Source organism: Aethalodelphis obliquidens, unplaced genomic scaffold, assembly GCF_003676395.1.
Source record: "Aethalodelphis obliquidens isolate GAN/ISIS:26980383/991018 unplaced genomic scaffold, ASM367639v1 scaffold23, whole genome shotgun sequence".
NCBI classification, from domain to species: domain Eukaryota; kingdom Metazoa; phylum Chordata; class Mammalia; order Artiodactyla; family Delphinidae; genus Aethalodelphis; species Aethalodelphis obliquidens.
Window position 1 is genome coordinate 23,427,236 of NW_020837967.1, and position 22,256 is coordinate 23,449,491.

The window sequence follows — 22,256 nt, forward strand, 5'->3', positions numbered from 1 at the left end:
CAGAAAAGTGATTTTTTTTTTCCAGAAAAGTGATTTTAAAACCATTATATGTTCAGGATTTGAATTCCTAGTTCCCAGTGAAATTTCATCAGCATTTTAAGTCATTTTTCCAAACTCCCATATCTACAGTATAGATTTGGATTATTTTCATAAGTCAGTAAGAAATTGTAGCAAGAATGATAGGTTCTAATAAGTCTCAACATCTGTAGCTTACTCAGCAGTGCGGTTTACTTCTATTTGTAGCATAAATTTTTAAAACATTTTTATTGGAGTGTATAGTTGATTAACAATGTTGTGTTAGTCACTTTGTACAGCAAAGTGACTCAGTTATACATATACATATATCTACTCTTTTTTTTTTTTTTTTTTTTGCGGTACGCGGGCCTCTCACGGTTGTGGCCTCTCCCGTTGCGGAGCACAGGCTCCGGACACGCAGGCTCAGTGGCCATGGCTCACGGGCCCAGCCGCTCCGCGGCATGTGGGATCTTCCCGGACCGGGGCACGAACCCGTGTCCCCTGCATCAACAGGCAGACTCTCAACCACTGCGCCACCAGGGAAGCCCCTATCTATTCTTTTTTAGATTCTTTTCCCATATAGGTCATTACAGAGTATTGAGAAGAATTCCCTGTGCTCTACAGCAGGTCCTTATTAGTTAGCATAAAATTTTAATATTACGGTAAAAAAGGAGCTCTAGATTTGAACACTGAATATTTTCATTGTTAGATTTTGTAGATTTGTGGGACCTTATCCTTACCTGGATGTGTTTCAAAACTCAGAATTACTTCCTCAGCAGATTCTGGAGTAACACCCATAGTGAAATACATTAATAGTTCTACAGTCGTGTACTGAAGTGCGAGAATAGTCACACTCAGTGGAAAGTTTGACCACAAATAACCTCACGTTCAAGATGTTTGCAGCCAAATGAATTCAGGTTTGGTCGTGTTTTGCCGTCATATGAATTACAACAAACTTTTGTTTTCAGATTGGATGTTTTAGGTAACTGATACGTGCTCACGAACCTCCAGTCTGTCAGTTCAGGCTTACTGATGAGGCGGTCGTACTGTAATACTGTCTGGAGTCATTTCAGCTTCTGTTTATTTCTTTATAGTTACCCTTCTCTCCTGTATTAAAATAATTTTCTACCTGTGTACTGCTCAGAGAAATTTCTAATTGAGGAGTATCTTTTAAAGCAGGTGTTTGGGTTTGTTGGTTTTTTTTTTTTAACAAAATATACATTTTGGTAATCTAGAATCCATCTTCTCAAACTGAATTTTCAAATTGTTTACTTTTTCCTAAGTACCTGTCACCTCCCTCCCCCCACAGCCCTGCCGCCCCCAGTCATTCCATTGATCTGCTCCAGCTACAGGAATGTGACTTAAAGGCCAGCAGGCTGAGCACTAGGCCATTCCTGGCGCTGGTGTACCTACTGCATGATAGGTCCTTGCATAGGACGTGGACTCGTAAAGTTTTAGATTATTTCATCTAAATTCCTACCCCAGAGGATTGTTAGAAGCTACCCACAGAGCGGTGGTTTCTGGCCTCTGCCTCGGCACCTCTAGGGACAGATTAAAATTCAGCAACTTTCTAGATCAGGTTATTCTGCAGTTGGGAGTCTTGTTTAGAAAGTTTGTCCATATATCAAGCAAAAGCTGCCTCCTTAAATTTAAATCCGCAGGTCCTGTTTGCCCTTGGAAGCACACTGAGTACGTTTTCTTGCTCTCCCACATCATAGTGTCCTCCAGATATTTGAAGTCCTGTCGTGCTCCTTCCCTGTTCTCGGCTTTTAATCTTGTCCCTCCCGTGACTCTGCTCCGCTCCCTAGACCCCTGTCTGTCAGATGCTCTATAGATGAGATTTCTTTTAAAGCATGGTGCACACTGTTGGTACATAAAAAGTTTGATTATTTTTTGTAAATCATATTAAATCTAAAACAAACTTTTGTCTATTTCTTTTTATATTTAAAATCTCATTGGTTTGGGGGTAGTTTTGTTTCCCCTTCCACTACTAAATATCTTTGTGACCTTGGATGAGAGTTTCTTCATCTCTAGTGTGAGATTATAGAAGGAAATCAAGAATCCCTCCTGATCTAAAATTTTTTGGTCCTTTGAAATGATTCTGATTCTAGGTCTGGTGATCTGTCCACAAAACCACCTTGTCCATCTTTATGTGAATTGCAAACTTGACTACCACACAATATCTGGAGGTAGACATACAACCTAAAAACTTTACCTTGACAGAGATACAGGGAAATATGCTCATTTTTGTTTATTTCCACTTAGCATTTGGTTAGACTTTGCTCAGTTTCCTGTGTAAGTAATAGTGCAAAACCCAGCTCAGATTTTATTTGCCCAAATTTACTGCCTTACCTTTGTCCAAGCTTTCCTACTCATTCATACAGCCTTTTGGATTGGAATTTTATTTCTCAGAAGAAGTATAAAATCTTAGCATCTCATGGCTTGAAAAGGACTTTAATGATGACCTAATTTAATCTCGTGTATTTCAGATGAACATACTGAGCCCCAAACGATTAAATAACTTGCTCAGGTGAACTCAGCCAGTTATGACAGAGCTGAGAATGAAAGAAAAGTCAAGATCTCTTGGCCCCTAGACCCATGGTTTTTATTACCATCACTTCTAGCTTATGTTACTCTGTGCATTTCTTCTAGAACATCTATCAAAAATGTCCAGGGGAAATTTTTATAACTAGACTCTGGAGTATAGAGATATGTAAGAAATAGGCTAACATAGGGATCTCAATGAGCGTTAGTGATCTAAAATGTCAGTTGCATTTTTATTTCTAAATCTGTATTTGGAGGAAGTTGTTAAAAAAAAAGTGAACAGTTGTTAAAAAAAAAGTGAAATTCACAAAACCCTCAGAGACTGAGGACTGAAATGTTGATTTAAATAGGGAAAAAATATTTGGAACCTTTATTCAAATCGATTTCCAATGTAATATTGCCAATGTTTAAATTAAAACAAATACCAGCAGAATTCTGCAAAATAATATTTTCATTCATATAAATGGAGTTTTGTATATAGATCTTTACAGTGAATGCTAAATTATTGTTTTCTAGATGTGTAATGACGTGACCTTCCAGAAATGGTCCTTTTTTTTTCTTCTTCTTCTTTTTTTAAGTTTATTAATTATCTCCTACCAGGAAATTCAAGATTTAGGCAACGCACTCAAGCTTAGGAAATTAAAGTAGAAATCACAAAAACATATTAGTGAACCTATCTAATAAATTAAGGATCTTTAGTTTTAAACAGTTGCTTTTATGGATTTTTTTTCAACATAGAGATATTATTTTAATTATAATCACTCTTTCAGGGCAGCTTTTTTTTTTTTTCAAGTTCTGGTTTAACACGTTTCTGTTATATGGAAATGGTCGCGTTGACACAAAGTTTATGTCAATATTTAGGGATTATCCTATTATCAATAAAAGCTTTTTCCAGTAGAATTCAGATCTGAGAATTACAAACATAGTAGGAAGAGAAACTCATCAAAGGACATATATTAACTAAACAGATTTGTAACACCCAAAATAAGAAAATGAAAAGTAGAATTTTTCCAACAAGAAATTATTTTTTGCCTTTGTAACCCAAGAAAAATTAGTTCAGCGCAAGTATAAAAGCCTGTGTAAATACTAATAACTTATGAGGTTTTCTTAAACATTATTTCAGTTTTCTGATTCGTTCAAAACGTGGTAGAATTTCTACTTAACATCTATCTAAGCATTTTGTAGGTGTCCTAGGAAGAAGCTGTATCCTGGGGGATAAAAATTCTTATGAGTTATAAGTGAAAATTGCAAAACTTGATGAAGTAATATTCTAAAGAAATTATCAAAATGTCTTTAACTAAAGACAACAAATTAGCTGACAGTATTTTGAAAACATTAAACTTTAGATTGAGGAAATATGCATGATTTATAGATTCCCTAGTACCCAGGGATGCATGATAACCCTTTTTTTTCTGTTTTAAATAGTTCTTACGCAACCATCACAGGCTTCTTAAAAGAAGCCTTAAAGTCAGATGTTGTGATTGTATGTGCTTTTTTTTTTTCTTTTTTTTAAATTGGCAAAAAAAAAGGAAAAAGAAAAAGAAAAAGGTTTCCTTTTTAAAAACTGCACACACTTTTTGGGGGAGTAATAAATGAACATTTTTTTGTTTGTTTTTTTTAGAACTGAGCTCTCCATAGACAAACATAAGTAGCATAACACAGTGTCTTTCCTCAGACATCATTCTGTACAGTAAACCAACATAAACATCTCCGTTCTTATTGACTGGATTTTTTCCAGGTGGGTTAATTGGGTGGGGAAAATTAATTAACCTTTGGAGCCTCTTTTCTTCCTGTTAAACTTAAAGGATGGGTTCTTTAAAAAAAAAAAAAAAGTAATAAACCAACAACCTTATATTTCATATGAAGGAAATTTTTGTAATGACTAAAATTAGAAAATATGTAGAACAATTAGTATTTCTACACAGAACTGCTAGGGATCATCTGAATGCATTGGGACAGTAGTATGAATAAACTAGAAACTAAATGGTGATTATCAGATTTCTTCTCAAGCTCAGTGCAAAGTTGAATTTCAAATAATGCGGATGAAAAAAGCTGGTATTACCTTTTACACTGTCTAGCACAAGTGTCACAGCTTACAAAAAGTAATGGTTTTGAAACTTGGGAAGTGAGCACTTCTCTTTCCTATGTGCAGCTCGGAAAGTTTCATTTTGTTTTTCTTTAAACTCAAGCCACTCTCGTTAAGTGTGGTTATAAAAATGCTGAAATTTTCATTCGGAAGTGATCTTTAACAGGATGCTAAAATGCTTTAATTCTGCGCAAATTTTTTTTAAATGCTAAAATTTGTTTTCGTGTACTGTATGATGCATGCGATAGCTGTGCCTTTTTGTAAAGTGTTTTCTCATTTTATGTTCAGCATTTACAGCCGAACAATACCAGCAACATCAGCAGCAGCTGGCACTCATGCAGAAACAGCAGCTTGCACAAATTCAGCAACAGCAAGCAAGTAGTAATTCCTCCACCACCACGTCACAGGTGAGGGATTTGTCTGTCTTATGATTATCCCTCATGGTTTCCCACCAGAGTTCATCTCTAATTACCAACTGTTGTCATAGAGCCTTGCATCTAACCAGCAGGAAAGTGGCTTTCACCTGAATCTACATCATAGCCATTCTGTACAGGGTTTAGAAAGAACGTTCCAGGTGAGTATAGAAGCTGTTGCCCTCTGCTACCTATTTTAAAAAGTAAAACTAAAAAGCATAGTCAGATGAGATGAAGACCCTGTCTTCAAGTCTGACCTGTAGTCTGTGAATGTACCTCTTTAATATACAACCCCACCCAGCTCTCTATGTGGAGAGTTTTAATTATTATTAAAATTTATGCTAAAATAACCTCTTTTACTATTAAATCACTTTTGAACTTAAAGCATGATAAATGTTTGCCACTTAAACATATTTAAGGCTTAACTAAAGGCTGAGATTCGTGTCTCTAAGCATCTTAGAGGAAAAATTCATTAAAAAAAATTCAAGACGCTTCTTAATTTCTAGGCTGAGTTAGAATGTGATGTTTTGTTCCTTCTGTTCCAAAGGGATAGTTATCTTACTGTCCCAAAGGTGCCTTTGGTCACGTGTGTATATGTATGTGTAAGTTAGATGAAGGAAGTTTTACATACTTATTCAGATTATATGAATTGATTCATTCATTGACTCATTCATTGCAAATCACTGAAATGTTTTACTAGCATATTTCGTGTCCAACACTTTGTGTTGGAGGTTTACTGTTTCCACCTTATAAAAGGTTTATTTTGGTAATTCCGTATTATATATTGTCACATAAGAAGATCAAAATTCATAATCCTTGAGTTATAAGATGATTTGAACATTAATCCAATTTATGCCTGTCAGAGAGATGAAGATATTTCAGTGGTTTGCAACTTTCATTTATATTCAGACTGATTTTGGTAACCTGTGTAGCTTTAGTAATAATTTGAGACTAAGTGATGCTGATTAGATTTGTGTTGTATTTTCTTTTTAGGGTTTTGTTTCCAAGACTTTGGATTCTGCCAGTGCTCAATTTGCTGCTTCTGCTTTGGTGACATCAGAACAACTGATGGGATTCAAGATGAAGGAGGATGTGGTGCTTGGAATCGGGGTGAATGGCGTCCTTCCAGCCTCAGGTAAAAGGATAAAGACGTTTGAGATGTTTTGATAGTGTTTGTAACGTATGTCTGTAGTAAACAAGGAGCAGAGTTGCGGTTGTTCAGCTGCTTCTTTCCTTTTCCCTAGGAGTATACAAGGGCTTACACCTCAGTAGTACTGCACCCCCGGCACTTGTCCACACGAGTCCGTCGACAGCAGGGCCAGCTTTGCTACAGCCTGCGAACGCGACGCAGACGGCGGGTTCCCACAGTGCACCGAGTCACCCAGTGACTGCTGCCAGTTCTGCAACAACTCAGGTTCTGATTGGGAACAACATCCGATTAACTGTACCTTCATCAGTCGCCACTGTAAACTCTCTTGCCCCCATAAACGCACGACACATACCTAGGACTTTAAGTGCTGTCCCATCGTCTGCCTTAAAGCTGGCTGCCGCAGCAAACTGTCAAGTTTCCAAGGTCCCGTCTTCATCCGCCGTAGATGCAGTTCCACGGTGAGTAGTTATTTAAACCCAAAGTGTTTGAAAAATATGAAATCTGACTTAAATTCTGTGGCATTGCTCTCTACTTATTTCTTTGTGTTTTTTGCTCTTTTCCTTATATACATTAAAAATGTATAGATGAGAATTCCTTATTTATGTAAGAACTAAACAGATAAATGTTGTAATTCAATATTGCTGAGAATTTGAACTTTCAAGGGAGTATAGTGAATATTGCATGTATGATTGGGACATGACTTAGTATAATAAGAGCTTATAATAGTCTCACTCTTTATTTCACCTTTGGATCGAAGGAGTTCTCTTTAGAATGTTTCTCTTGCTTATGATTTCTTCCACAGCTTCTCACATAGAAGTGATAAAACCCGCCATGGCTAGTACACTAATTAAGCGTCTCTTAATAGTGTAAATAATGTGAAGGGTTACAGTATTCATGCCGGGTCAACTTTTAATCAGACCGTTATTTTCTATGCTAACTTGTTTTCTTAGGTTTCAGTAGACAGTTTAGAATGTTTGCTCAGGCTCTATTCTGTTTTAAATATTAACGGGAATTAAAATCTTGCTGTCTACTTGAGGGGAAACAAAAAGAGAAAGACAGGAGTTTTCAGTTGAGTTAGAAGATGAGCATAAAAGTGTGAAAAGTTAAATAATATTAATTGTAAGTAATAGGTAAAAATTGTTCTAGAGGTATCACAAAATATAATATGCTTGTCAAATTAGCACGTATAGAGTGTGGCTGTAATTTCCATATAAGAGATATTTTTTACACCAGGGATATTCTGGGAATGTTCTACCAAAAAAAAAAAAATCAGATTTCATCTTGGCTGGGCAGAAGGGAGGAAGAAAAGAGTTGGGGAAATATGTATGTGTTTCAGAGGTTACCAAGTAACCTAGTTTGTCTAGAGATTTGGGAAGATTAGTGGTAGAGGTTGGAGTGGTTGGCGGCCGGACTGTGAGGCGTCTTGGCTGCCGCTCTGACGCATAGACTTCCTCAGCTGGCAGTGGCCCAGGGCAGGAGCAGGCTTCGTAGCAACAGACTGCAGCTATTGGTTTCTGGACCCGTGCATCCCTTCTGCTTCTGAACTTATGTGGTAGTCACATCTGCTCAGTGCTTATCCATTCTTAATATTCTGGGTCTAGTCATAGCTAGCCAAACAACTATAGCTCTTACTTAAATATATAATACGTGGTTTTCATCACGACAGAATTATATAACCACGGGAGACTCGAAGTGTAAGGGAAACGTTCGCATCACTTACTTTAGCCCCTCTGTTTAAAGATGAGGGAACTGAGTTTGCAGGGCAGAAGTTGAGACACATGTAGAGAACAAACGTATGGACACCAAGGGGGGAAAGCCGTGGGGGGGTGGGGATGGTGGTGTGATGAATTGGGCGATTGGGACTGACATGTATACACTGATGTGTATAAAATGGATGACTAATAAGAACCTGCTGTAAAAAAAAGTAAATAAGTAAGTAAGTAAATAAAGTAAGTAAGTAAGTAAGAACTGAGACCCAGAGGAGGAACTGAGCTCCCAGAGCACGTCAGCAGTCGAGGGGCAGGGGCAGCGGGGACCCTGGTCTTCTGATTGCTCAGCTCCACGTAGAGAAAAAACTCGGACTTAAAAGTCCTGACATAAATGACCTTCACTCACATTGTTCCTTTTTAAAACTCTTAGGAAAGGTTTAATAGAGGAAGAGATTGAAACTATAAACTGAAGCTTGGTTATTCTTTATGTGTTGGAACATCTAGCTTGCTTGGGTGCTACTACAGGTTTGTTGGTAATGTAGCTGACCATGGAGTGTGCAGCGGACCCAAGCCTGACTTCCGGTTGTGTGTTTCTAATAATAAACCGTAAAAGTTCAATTCCTCTACTTGCTATCCTGTCCCAAAAGAGTCAGATCTCTTTCTATTATTAAAAACATGTAAACTTTTTATTAGGAAGATCCTCTTGATTTGTTAGATTGATTGCAGATAAGTAATTTATGGAACTTTTTTCAACAGGGAAAATCACGAATCAGAAAAGCCAGCACTAAACAACATAGCAGACAATACAGTAGCGATGGAGGTGACGTAGCTTCCTCGGGATGGAGCCGCAGCCTGGGGACTTGATTAGGTGCTATGCATCAGTAGCATTTTGAATGCAAGGGATGATGGAATGCAGCACATGCGTTTCTGTGGCAGCTGTGGGGACTTGACAGCAATGCTCATCTCTCATGCTTCAATTTTTCTTTTCTTACTGTTAATAGGGAAAAAATCAGCATCTGTAAATTAAGAATACAGCAGTTATCTGTACAGTACTGCATATTTGTAATACCCTGTATATATGTTACTTGAATACAGAGATGTCCATTTGTGATGCTTTGCACTTGGGGGTGGGGGGGAGGGAAATAAATTGCAACAAAGAGTGTGAGATGTGAGAGTGTGTAGAGATGAGGTGTCATCACATCATGTGCATGGTGCAGAACCTGCTGTTTTATCTATTTATTGTGCCGTGTTTACAGTTTTGTACACTGTACCTTCATTGGTTCCTGTGCTGTAGTAAATGTGTTAGGTAGCTGTGGACTCCTTGGTATTTTGTAAATGGTATAACATAACTTGGTTCCCCTCTGGGTCCCTGAGTTTTCTGTGTATCATGTGAAAAAAAATGGTGACATACATACAGAATTTTACAAAAAAAAAAAAGGCATCAGTTTTTAAAAAATGGGGAATGTACTGTTAAATGGGGATCTTCCTGGTCTACTATCATTAGGACAAGTAACGAGCTAAAAATGAAGTCTCTTGAATCTTCCCATCCCCACCTGCCCACAGAGCTGTGGGCAGTTTCTGGTACTTAAAGCACTAATGTTATGTTGCTGCTCTGCAAACAGCCCAGCAGTCCCATTTCCTTCCACACCAGGAAGTGTTAAATCAAGTATGCAAATGGAGTCCTTACAACTGGAGTTTATGTTGTCTTGCCCTTTTTTAGCACAAGAAAAAAAATGTACTTTTTTATTGTCGAATTGTTTCAAAGACTTCATTCTTTACTTGTTCTTACAAAAAGGATATAAGGGAGAAGAATGCAGTAATTGCTGTACGTGTATCATCATTCCAGTTTCTAAAAACAGCCAGCCAGCTTTTTTCCTTCTAAGATTCTCCAGAAGGCTGCGAGGCCAGAACCACAAATATCGGGTGCCTTCCTTTGGAAATATTTGACCTCTCTTCTGTGAAGAGAATGGTACTTAACAGACTACTACTAGTGCTTTGTCAGTACCGAAGTCTGAATGCCCAGTCCAATGGCATACATTATCCTTAAGGTTTTTAATCCCACCTGGAAAAATTGTGATAGAATTCTCACAAAATAAACCCAGGGCATTACATGTTGACAAACTAATGTGTAGTGGTCGTTTGCTTTTCTTTTCAACCCAAGAACTTTTGTGTGACTTTAATTAAAATCATTCAGTAAAGGCGGGGGCAGGGCCGGTCATGGGAACGTGAGCAATTACTTTCCAGTTCATTTTTTTCAACAATTATTTATTGAATGATTACCCAGTATGCTTGGGACTGTTTTAGGTCCTACTACAGTGAAAAAATTTCCTGCCTTCATGGAATTTATAATTTCATTGAGTGATAAAAACAAGATGAAGGTGTAAAATTTAAATTGTATTAAGGTAAGTATTTGGGGGGAAAGTAAAGCAAGGAGAGGGGAGAAGCGGTGCCAGGATGGGGTGGAGGTTGCCGTTTCCGGTAGGGGTAGGGTGGGCAGAGAAGCTCCCACAGAGATGATGGGGAAGGCGGGGTGGAGAGGATACATACAAGGGTCGGGGTGTGCCTGGTTTGCTGAAGGAACAGCAGTGTGGCTCTGGTGCACAGGCAAAGAGGAGAGGAGTAGGTAAGGTAGGTCAGAGGGCATTGGGGAGGCTGCTCGTGGCGGGCCTGATAGGTGACTTTAAGGACTTAGGATTTTGGAGCAGAGGAGTGATGTGGTCAGAACAGGCTCACTCTGGCTTAGGTGTTCAGAATACAGTAAAGGACCAAAGTTTCTCCAAATGTGATGAAGACAATCCACAGACCTCAGGAAATCAACGAACCACAAGCACACACACGAAGAAAATCTGTTAAAGCATATAATCAAATTGCTAAATGTCAATGATAAAGAGAAAAATCTTTAAAATAACTAATTTTTAAAAAGACGTATTACAGAGAAAACTAAGAGTGACGGCAGATGTTCACTGGAAGACGTGCAAGCTGAAAGGCAGTGGAGCAATATCCTTACTGAACAAAAAAACTCTCAGCCTAGAATTCTAAACCTAGCAACATTGTTTTTCAAAAACGAAGGTGAAATATTTCTTCATACATACAAAATCTGACAATTCATCACAAGCAGACGTCCGATACCAGAAATGTTAAAGGATGTCCTTGAAGCAGATGAAAATGGTATCAGAGATCTGGGTGCACACAAAGACCATCAGAAATGGTAAATATATGTGTACGCATTAAAACTCTTTTCGTGATCTTTTAAGTCTTTAAGAGATAATCAGCTTTTTGAAGCAAAAATAATAAAAGTGTATTATGGCATTATAACACAAGGAGAAGGAACATATATGAGAACAGTAGCACAAAAGTCAGGGAAGGAAAAGGGCCTAGGGGCCTGATCCTACACTCAGAATGGTATAATATCCCTTGAAGGTAGACTGTGCTAAGTTAAGGATGTATACTTAAGTCCTAAAGCAACCACTAAAATCACAAAAAAGAGGTACGGCTAATAAGCAGGAAAGAAAATAAAGTAAAATCATAAAAAATATTCTATTGACCCAAAAGAAAACAGAAAAAGAAGAAAAAGGAAACGGAGGACAGTTAATAGAAAACAAACATGAACATGGTAGATTTAAACCCAGCCACATCAATAATAATATTAAATGCTGATGGTCTAAACAACCCAAGTGAAAGGCAAAGATTGTCAGATGGTATAAAAAAAGAAAAACCCGTCTATATATACTGCCTTCAAGAAACCCACTGCAAATCTAAAGACACAAATAGGACAAAAGTAAAAGGATGGAGAAGGATATACCATATTAACACTCATCAGAATCTAGAGTGGCTATATTAATATCAGACAGTACATTTCGGAGCAAAGAATATTACCAGGAATTTTAAAACGTCATTTCATAATGATAGAAGGATCATTTTATTAAGAAGACATAACATTCTTAAACATTCACCTAATTACAGAAATTCAAATATACGTAAAACAAAAGTGATGGAATTAAAAGGAGAAATAGGCAAATATGCAATTAAAATTAGAGGTTTCAGTATCCCCTTTCCAATACTTGATAGAACAAGTAGACAGAAAATCAGTGAGGGCTTGAACCACGTTATCAACTAAGTTGCTCTAATTGACATTTTTAGAACATTCTATCCAACAAATGCAGAATACACATTTGCTTCAAATGCACATGAAATGCTTAGCAAGGTACGCCATAAAGCAAACCACAATAAATTTAAAAGGATTTAAATCATACAGTGTGTTTGCTCTGACTAGAATAGGATTAAGTTAGTAGTATTAACAGAAAGATCTAGAAAGCCCTTAAATATTTGGAACCTAATAACAAACTTCTAAATATCATATGGGTCAAAGCAGAAATCAAAAGGGGCATTAGAACATATTTTGAGCTATGGACACTGAAAACTATGGAAAATGGAAGTATACATATCAGCAGTTGTGAGATGTAGCTAAATCGGCACTTGAAGGAAATTTATACCAAAAATTAAGAAATAAATCAATAACCTAAACTTCTGCCTTCTTACAAAACTAGAATAAGAAGTGCAAATTAAACCTACGGCCGAAGAAAGGAAATGATGAACATCAGAATGGAAGGAAAATTTAAAAAGTGAAACAGAGAAAACCAATGAAACCAAAAGCTGGTTCTCCGAGTAGATCAATAAGATTGATAAACCTCTAGCCAGACAAATTAGAATAAAAAGAAGATACAATTTACCAGTATCAGGAGTATAAGAGGAAACATTACTACAGATTCTACTGAAATTCAAATACAAGGAAATATTAAAAACTATATGCCAATAAATTTGACAACTTAGGTGAAATGGAAAAATCCCTTAAAGGACACAAATTACCAAAGCTCTCTCCAGAAGAAAGATTTAAAAACAAAAAAAACTACAACAAAAGAAAACTACAGGTTACTGTGCCTCGTGAACATTGACACAAAAAATGCTTAACATTTTTTAGCAAGTCAGTTGCAACAATATATACAAATGATACGACATTATGACCAGTAAGAATCAAAAATGACTGTGTGGCATATCTAGGTGACTAATGCCTGAGATAACTACATAGCTTCTCATGGTCCAGGAGTGGCATTGTAAAGCAGCTGAAATTTACCCCATGCTTCTAAGGAGGTGTGGATAGAGCTTACTTAGACGGAGCCAGAGCTGTAGAGAGTCAGCACCGGAGGACAAGGGACACAGTTCTGTATCAGCAACCAAGGATCAGATGGGGCACCATATATCCTAGCATGTGCCAGTGTGTGTTCAGATGACAAACGAAGCCCAGGCAGCTCTAGTTCAAATTCTGGTTGTACGCCTGTGTGACGGTGTGTAAGTTACTTAACCTCTCCCAGTGTCTTAATCTTTAAAACGAGGAAAATAATAGCACCTACATTGTTGGGAGATTTAAATGAGACCATGCAAGTACAGTACTCACTCAGGCCAATGTTTAAAAAAAAAAAAGATAAAGAATGTAGTCCCTGTCCCTAAAAAGAATTAAATTTCATTTTGTCAAGATGATGCAGTCAGGTGGGAACTGGGAAAATAACTCACAGCTTAATACTTGTTCTGGGGTTTTGTTTTTTGTTTTTATTTTTTGCCAAATAAGTTGACACGCAGAGGTACCCTTCGTTTCTTGCCCTTCCTATTATTATGAGAAATTAAGTAAGTCTCTCAATTTACTGTGGCCTAAATTGCAAAAGGAAAAGACCCGTGAAAAGTCGGGACAGTAATATGCTGGAGCCAGCTCACATTGACTCATGAGAACCAACTGTTACATTTTCGGGAATTTTATGAACTGGTTGTTAAACAGCCATTATTAGAAAGTAAATTACATAAACTTACCAGTAAATAAATTATACAAAGATGATGATACAAAAAAGGAAAACTACAGAACAATGATGAATATTAATGCAAAATCTTCAAAAAAATATGAGCAAACAGAGTTCAATAGCACATTAAAAGAATTATACACTGTGACCAAGTGACCTGAAATGCAATGAGGGTTTAACATACAAAAGTCAATATAATGCACCACGTTAACAGAATGATGGAAGAAACACACATGATCATCTCAACTGATGCAGAAAAGCATTTGACAAAATGTGACACTTTTTCATGATACAAACACTCAACAAACTACGAATAGAAGAAAACTATCTCAACATAATAAAGGCCTATAGGACAACCTCAGAGCAAACATCGTACTCAGTGGTGAAAGACTGAAAGCTTTTCCTCTAAGATCAGAAACAAAACAAGGATGCCTGCTTTCACCACTCCTATTCAACGTAGTACTGGGAGTCCTGGCCAGAGCAATTAAGCAAGAAAGAGAAATAAAAGGCATGCAAATTGGAAAAGAAATAGTAAAACTATCTCTGTAACAGATGACATGACCTTATATAGAGAAACCCCTAAAGATTTCTCAAAAACACCTGTTGGAACTAATACACAAAAGTAGCAAAGTTGCATGATACAAGATCAAAACACAAAAATAAATAGTGTTTTTATACACCGACAACGAACAATCTGAAAAGGAAATTGAAAAAAAATTCCATTTACAATAGCATCAAAAAGAATACAATACTTAGGAATAAACATAAACAAGGAAATGAAAGACGTACACTGAAAACTACAAAACGTTGCTGAAATAAAGACATCAATAAATGGAAAGAGAGCCTGTGTTCATGGATTGGAAGACTTAATATTGTTAAGATGTCAGTTCAACCCCAAACAACCTACAGATTCAAAGCAATCCCTATCAAAATCCCAATGGCAGTTTTTGCAGAAATAGAAAAAATCCATCCTAAAATTCATACAGAATCTCAAGGAACCCTGAAGAGCCAAAACTATCTTGAACAAAGTTAGAGGTCTCACATTTCCTGATTTTAAAACTTACCACAAAGCTCTGTGATCCAGCAATCCCACTCCTGGGCATATATCTGAAGAAAACCATAATTCAAAAAGATACATGCACCCCAATGTCCATTGCAACACTATTTACAATAGCCAAGACATGGAAACAACCTATATGTCCATCAACAGATGAATGAATAAAGAAGATGTGGTATATATACAATGGAATACTACTCTGCCATAAAAAAGAATGAAAGAATGCCATGTGCAGCAACATAGGTGGACCTAGAGATTATCATACTAAGTGAAATAAGCCAGACAGAGAAAGACAAATATATGAGATCAGTTATATGCGGAATGTAAAAAACTGATACAAACTTATTTACAAAACAAACAGACTCACAGACATAGGAAACAAACTTGTGGTTACCAAGGAGAAAAGGTGTGGGGGGGAGGGATAAGTTAGGAATTTGGAAGTAACATATACACACTACTGTATAGAAAATACATAAACAACAAGGACCTACTGTGTAGCACAGAGAACTCTACTCAGTATTTTGTAATAACCTATATGGGAAAAGAATCTGAAAAAGAATGGATATATGTATAACTGAATCACCTTGCTGTACACCTGAAACTAACACAACATTGTAAATCAACTATACTTCAATTAAAAAGTATTTTTTAAATAAAAGAATATATAGAGAACTCCTATAACTTAACAACAAAATAATCCAATAAAAAAATGGGTAAATGATTTGAATAGACATTTCTCCAAAGAAGATTACAAATAACCCCAAGCGTATGAAAAGTTGCTCAACATGCCTATAACCATTAGAGAAATGCAAACCGAAACCAGAATGAGATGCTACCATCTCATACCCATTAGGATAATGACTCTTAAAAAAAAAAGAAAGAAAAAAACAGAAAATAACAACTGTTGGTGAGGACACAGAGGAATTTGAACCCTTGTGTACTGTTGGTGGGGATGTAAAGTGGTTCAAATGCTAAAGAACAGTGTGATAGTCCCTCCAAAGACTAAACACAGAACTACCACATGACCCAGCAATTCTACTTCTGGGCACATATGTATAAGAAATTGAAAGCAGAGTCTAGAAGAGCTCTTTGCACACCCACATTTACAGCAGCATTATTCACAATAACCAAGAGGTGGAAACTACCCAGTTTCATCAACAGAAGAATGGATAAAGAAGACATACTATAGACATACAGTGAAATACTATTCAGCCTTTAGAAAGTAGGAAATCCTGTCATAGGCTACAACATGGATGAATCTTGAGGACATTATGCTAAGTGAAATAAACCCGCCACAGAAAGACAAATACGGTATGATTCCACTTACATAAAGGATCCGAAGTAGTCAAACTCATAGAAACAAAGTAGAATGGTGGTTGTCAGGGGCTGGGGGAAGGGAGACATGGGGAGATATTCTTCAATGGGTACAGAGACTGGGTTTTACAAGATGAGAACAGTTCTGGGGCTTGCACAGCAATGTAAATATACTTAACGCTACTGAAATAAATGGTTAAGATGGTAAATTTTATATCGTGTTTTATCACAAAAATTTTTTAAAATCAAAGATAATAAACAGACCTCATCATTTCCTAGTTACTTTGCTCTATCCAGTTTACACTCTTGAGCTTACTTCTGCTGTGTTTATGAGGTAGACATACTATGTACAGCTGGGCCTCTGCACATCACTTCCCAACTCGACGTTCAATGATATCTCGTTGATAGCTTGGAATCGGCCATGATGGGAGAATTTACCCCCGCAGAAACTAGGAAACACTAAAAATTGTTTGTTTGTTTGTTTGGAGTGCTGGTTGCTGAACATGTACCAGCCACCACTAGGCTCAGCATAGATGTTGGTCTCAGTCCTGTCTGCCACTGAACGATAAACTCACCACTGGCACAGTTCTCGGGATAATGAGGGTGAGTGTTGAGACATGTGAAGAGCTTTGCTTCTGCCACTGGCCCCAGGGGAAAGGGATGTAAAAAGAAAAAGATCACAAGGACCTGATGGGGAGAGTGTGTCGAGCCTGCAGTTCTGTGTCTCAGCCTCTACACAACTGCTGCATTGCTCACAGTGGCCTTGCTGCGCAGGACAGCCCAGATCAAACCCCTGCAAACGGGACCAAGCCTGCACACCCAACTCTATGCAAATAGATCTCTCTATTATCAGCAGAGAGACAGCCCAAAGCAAGTGGTTCTGGATTCACCCTAATGCCACCAAAGGCAAAAAGATCCAGATCATTGAGGACATAGGTGGTAAAGTCCGGCTGATAAGGTGTCCTATGACTCTTTCTTCAAAGACTTGCTACTTGTTCGCTAATTTGGCAACTTTGACGAGCACTATTATTATATTAGCACTAGGAGGAAGTCACTGGTGCCCCCTTGTGGCAAACTTTGCAAAAGAGCAAACCCCCAACTGCCCAGAAGATGCGGAAAAGGAAAGGTGACAACACCGAGTGCAGAACAGGGCGACCTGCTGCTCTGGCACTTGTGTTATGAATGGGGGCAGTGGTGGGACGCAGGTCTACACTGTCTCTAGGAATGTGCTGAGGCAATGTAACGCTTCAGAAAATGTTTTTAAGAAATAGAGGCAGCTTGTCCTTGTAGAAGGAGGATTGCACTGCAAGTGTTAACTGAAGCCGTGTCAGCCTCACCTGGGCATGTTTCTCAGCGTCTCGTCCTCCATCCGACTGCCTGCATCATAGTTCCCAGTACGCTGATAAAAAATCACATTCCCGGGACTTCCCTGGTGGTCCAGTGGGTAAGATTCTCGCTCCCAATGCAGGGGTCCGGGTTCAATCTCTGGTCAGGGAACTAGATCCCACATGCATGCTGCAACTAAAGACCCCACACAGCCTAAATAAATATTTTTTTAAAAATGCACATTCCCAAACGTCACCCAAGCCCTACAGATTCAGTTTCTCTTGGAGTGAACGTGCTAAACAAGCTCCCCAGGTGTTTCTTATGAACACTGATGTTTGAGAACCACGTGAATTCAAAGATGAGCAAGAAATTCAAGTGGGTTGTTAATGTTGTCATAGCCACCTGTCACTGAAAGGCTCTCATTGACTCTGTCCCTGATCAAAGGAAACTGAAGGGGCAGGACAATTAAGTATGATATGTGCTCCTGGATGGATCCTGGTCCAGGAAAAGGATATTCGTGAGGCAACTGATGACATTTGAAAAATGTCTGGGGCTCCCCTGGTGGCGCAGTGGTTGAGAGTCCGCCTGCCGATGCAGGGGATGCGGGTTCGTGCCCCGGTCCGGGAAGATCCCACATGCTGTGGAGCGGCTGGGCCCGTGAGCCATGGCTGCTGAGCCTGCGCGTCCGGAGCCTGTGCTCCGCAACGGGAGAGGCCGCAGCGGTGAGAGGCCGGCGTACCGCAAAAAACAAACAAACAAACAAACAAAAAACATCCAAACCGGGTGTGTAGAGTCAGCGCCACCTAGAATCCCGCCTGCACAGTTTCACTTCTCCCTCCCCCCTCCCCCCATCAGGAGACCTCACATTCTAGAACCCCGTTCCCAAAGGGGAGGGCTGGGCTGCTTTTGGGGGAGAACTACGGCAACAGTTCTCACACTGCTTTGCCTAAGAATCATAAGAGGTAATCCTCCTAGTTCTTGGGCAGGATCCAAAGAGGAGCATTTAAAAAAAAATTTTTTTTATTAGAGTCTAGTTGATTTACAATGTTGTGTTAATTTCTGCTGTACAGCAAAGTGACTTGGTTATACTTATATATACACACTCTTTTTCATATTCTTTTCCATTATGGTTTATCACAGGATACTGAATATAGTTCCCCTTGCTATACAGTAGGACCTTGTTGTTTATCCATCCTGCATATACTAGTTTGCATCTGCTCATCCCAAACTCCCAGTCCATCCCTCCCCCACCCCACTCCCCCTTGGGAACCACAAGACTGTTCTCTATGTCTATGAGTCTGTTTCTGTTTTGTAGATATGTTCATTTGTGTTGTATTTTAGACTCCACATATAAGTGACATCACATGATATTTGTCTTTGTCTGACTTACTTCGCTTTGTGTGATAATCTCTAGGTCCATCCATGTGGCTGCAAATGGCATTGTTTTGTTCTTTTTTATGGCTGAGTCGTATTCCATTGTATATATGTGCCACATCTTCTTTATCCATTCCTCTGTCAATGGACATTTAGGTTGCTTCCATGTCTTGGCTATTGTGAACAGTGCTGCTGTGAACATTGGGGTGCATGGATCTTTTCGAATTAGAGTTTTGTCCAGGTATATGGAAGATGCATTTTTAATAAATATTCCCAGGCAGGTTGGCTGAGGGGCATCTGAAGAGCACCCTCTAGGAGCAGTGCTTCTCAAACTTCAACATGCACTCCTAGGGAATTGTTAAAATGCACATTCTGATTCAGTGGGTCTGGGTGGAAGGTCCTGCATTTCCAACAAGCTCTGAGAACATGCAAATATTGCCTGACACAGAACCTGCTCAGAGAAGCAGGTTTCCCTGGTTTTCAGTGTTGGTCTGTTGCACCCCTGACTGCTGTGTTCTCTGATACCCTGATACCGTGGGTTTTGCTCTGTTCTAAGCTTCCTGAGTTCTCAAAACTACAACTCAATCTAGGAAAGCTATGACAGTAATTTTGTATAGCCTTCTCCCCGCTAAAAAATAAATAAAGTGTTGTGCAGTGGCTTGAACTTAGATAAAATTGCGTTAGACAACCAAACAGAATGAGATCTTGCCAGTCAGCTCAGAATGAGCCTATTTTTGAAAGCCATATAAAATTCAATAGAAAGTCTGCTGGGACCAGGTGCCTTCCGGTCTTTGGAGACAAAACTGCTAATTCAGGCTCCAGCTGCGAACATAGTTTTCTTCTTAATTTTTCTTTCCCTCTTGGGAAAAAGGCTTTTCAGTTCAGTGACAGCGGAGCTCCAGAGCCCATTCAGAAAGAACTTAAACGGTTCTCCAGTTTGCTATCTGCTGAACTGTGTGCCTTCCAAAGGCCCTAGTAGGGGGGCACCTTCACTGTGTCCATGGCCGTGGGAGAGATGGCACCTTGGCCTTGGATGATCACGCAGAATCAGGGTTTCAGAAAGGCCACAAGAGGCCCCTGAGCTTCTTTAGTTGTTAAGGTTGTTGGAGATTTTCCTCTTATTTTAAAAAATTTTTACTTTTTTAATTGTGGCAAAATATACATAATAAAATTTACCATTTTAATTATTTTTTTAAGCATATAGTTCAGTGGCATGAAGTACATTCACATTGTTATGCAACCATCACCACTACACAGCTCCAGAACTTCTTCATCTTCCTAAACTGAAACTCTGTACCAATCAAATGAGAACTCCCACTTCCCCTCCCCTCAGCCCCTGGTAACCACTGTTCTACTCTCTATCTCTATGAATTTGACTACCTAGATACCCTGTATGTCTTTGTCAGCTCAGGCCACCATAACAAATGACCACAGACTGGATGGCTTATACAACAGACATTGATTTTCTCATGGCTCTGGAGGCTGGAAGTCTGAGATCAGGGTGCCAGGATGGTTCTAGTGAGGGCTCTCTTCCTGACGTGCAGATGGCCACCTTCTTACTATGTCCACACCTGGTAAGGAGTGGGAGAGGGAAGGAGAGAGAGAAGGAGAGAGAGAGAGAACAATCTGGTGTCTTATAAGAACACTAATCTTTTTGGATTAGGGCCCCACCCTTATTACCTCATTTAACTTTTTTTTTTTTTTAAGGCCATGCCATGCAGCATGCAGGATCTTAGTTCCCTGACCAGGTATTGAACCCATGCCCTCTGCATTGGGAGCGTGGAGTCTTAACCACTGGACTACCAAGGAAGTCCTGTTTTTTCTTATTTTCCCCCTCATTTAACCTTAATTACCTTCATCAAGGCCTCATCTCCAAATACAGTCAGATTGGGCGTTGGAGCTTCAACACGAGAACCGTGGGAGGACTCAGTTCAGTCCATAACATCATGAAAGAGGGATCAGACAGTATTTGTCCTTTTGTGTCTGGTTTATTTTGCTTAGTATAATGTCCTCAAGGTTCACCCGTGTTATAGCATGTATCAAAATTTCATTCCTTTTTAAGCTCAAATAACATTCCATTGTATGTATATACCACATTTAGTTTATTTATTCATCTTTTTAAAAATATTTATTTATTTTTGGCCGCATTGGGTCTTTGTTGCTGTGCATGGGCTTTCTCTAGTTGCGGCGAGCAGGGGCTACTCTTAGTTGCAGTGCATGGGCTTCTCATTGCGGTGGCTTCTCTTGTTGAGGAGCACGGGCTCTAGGTGCATGGGCTTCAATAGTTGTGGCACGCAGGCTTCTGTAGTTGTGGCATGTGGGCTCAGTAGTTGTGGCACACAGGCTTAGCTGCTCCACAGCATGCGGATCTTCCCGGACCAGGGCTTGAACCTGTGTCCCCTGCATTGGCAGGTGGATTCTTAACCACTGCGCCACCAGGGAAGTCCTATTTATTCATCTGTTGAGGGACATTTGGGTTTTTCCCATCTTTCGGCTATTGTGAATAATGAACACTGTGTACAGGAATCTGTTTGAGTCTCTGCTTTCAGTTTTTTCTGTGTATACTCAGAAGTGGAACTGCTGGATCAAATGGTAATTCTGCGGTTATTCTACTGAGAAACTGCTATATGTCCTTAGACTCCTGAGGATGGGCACATTTTGACATGTGGTTCCAAGGCCCCATCATATCACCTCAACCCAGGGCTGACCCTGGCAGAATCATAATGGGAGAATTTTATCCTTCTCTCTCTGAAATGTGTTCAGCATCTCTAGTGCTTCGTGGCTGTCTGGGGTCTAACCTCTGGTCCCCGACCTTCCTTCAAGGCACTCAAGAAGGCAGCTAGTTACTTGTTAGTGTTGTTCATTTTTTTAAAGTCTTTATTGAATTTCTTACAATATTGCTTCTGTTTTATGTCTTGGTTTTTTGGCCGTGAGCCATGTGGGATCTTAGTGCCCCGACCAGGGATCGAACCTGCACCTCCTGCATTGGAAGGCAGAGTCATAACCACTGGACCATCAGGGAAGTCCCTTTGCTCATTTTAAAATGGAAACACGCACTTCTTATTTAGAAGACAACGTGACAATGTCTCTCAAAGCTGGAAACTCAGGAGGAGTGCAACCCAGTGATGCCATTTCTTTCACTGACAGGAATATTGTGCAGGACGTTTCACCCTCAGGCCTGTCAGCCTTTCCTTTTTGTCTTATGGGTTTCATCTTTCTGGAAAAGTGCTTTCCGTCCCCAAGATTCTACATTTTTTCTCCAACAATTTTTCTAATATTTTTATACTCATTTTACCAACTCTTCTGGAACTTGCTTTACGTAGGGATTTGTTTGTTTTCAAATTGATACCCAAATGTCCCCCAAACAATGTATGGAATGAACCATATTTTCCTCACTGATTGAGGTGCTATCTTTGTCACAG

General features: G+C 39.1%; 1 protein-coding gene across 4 annotated transcripts in view; it reads left to right on the forward strand.

Moving 5' to 3' along the window:
* Window positions 1-10,077, forward strand: part of EPC1 (enhancer of polycomb 1) — a 95,038-nt gene extending 84,961 nt beyond the window's left edge. For 2 of the 4 annotated variants that reach the window (XM_027121987.1, XM_027121984.1), the window contains exons 11-15: window positions 4,934-5,052; window positions 5,133-5,219; window positions 6,052-6,193; window positions 6,303-6,666; window positions 8,674-10,042. In XM_027121987.1, coding sequence (XP_026977788.1) covers window positions 4,934-5,052; window positions 5,133-5,219; window positions 6,052-6,193; window positions 6,303-6,666; window positions 8,674-8,746 — 785 coding nt within the window. In that variant the 3' untranslated portion in view covers window positions 8,747-10,042. Of the gene's footprint in view, window positions 1-4,933; window positions 5,053-5,132; window positions 5,220-6,051; window positions 6,194-6,302; window positions 6,667-8,673 lie in introns of all 4 variants that reach the window. The other 2 variants (XM_027121988.1, XM_027121986.1) reach the window with 1 other exon arrangement.
* The last annotated feature ends 12,179 nt before the right edge of the window (window positions 10,078-22,256 follow it).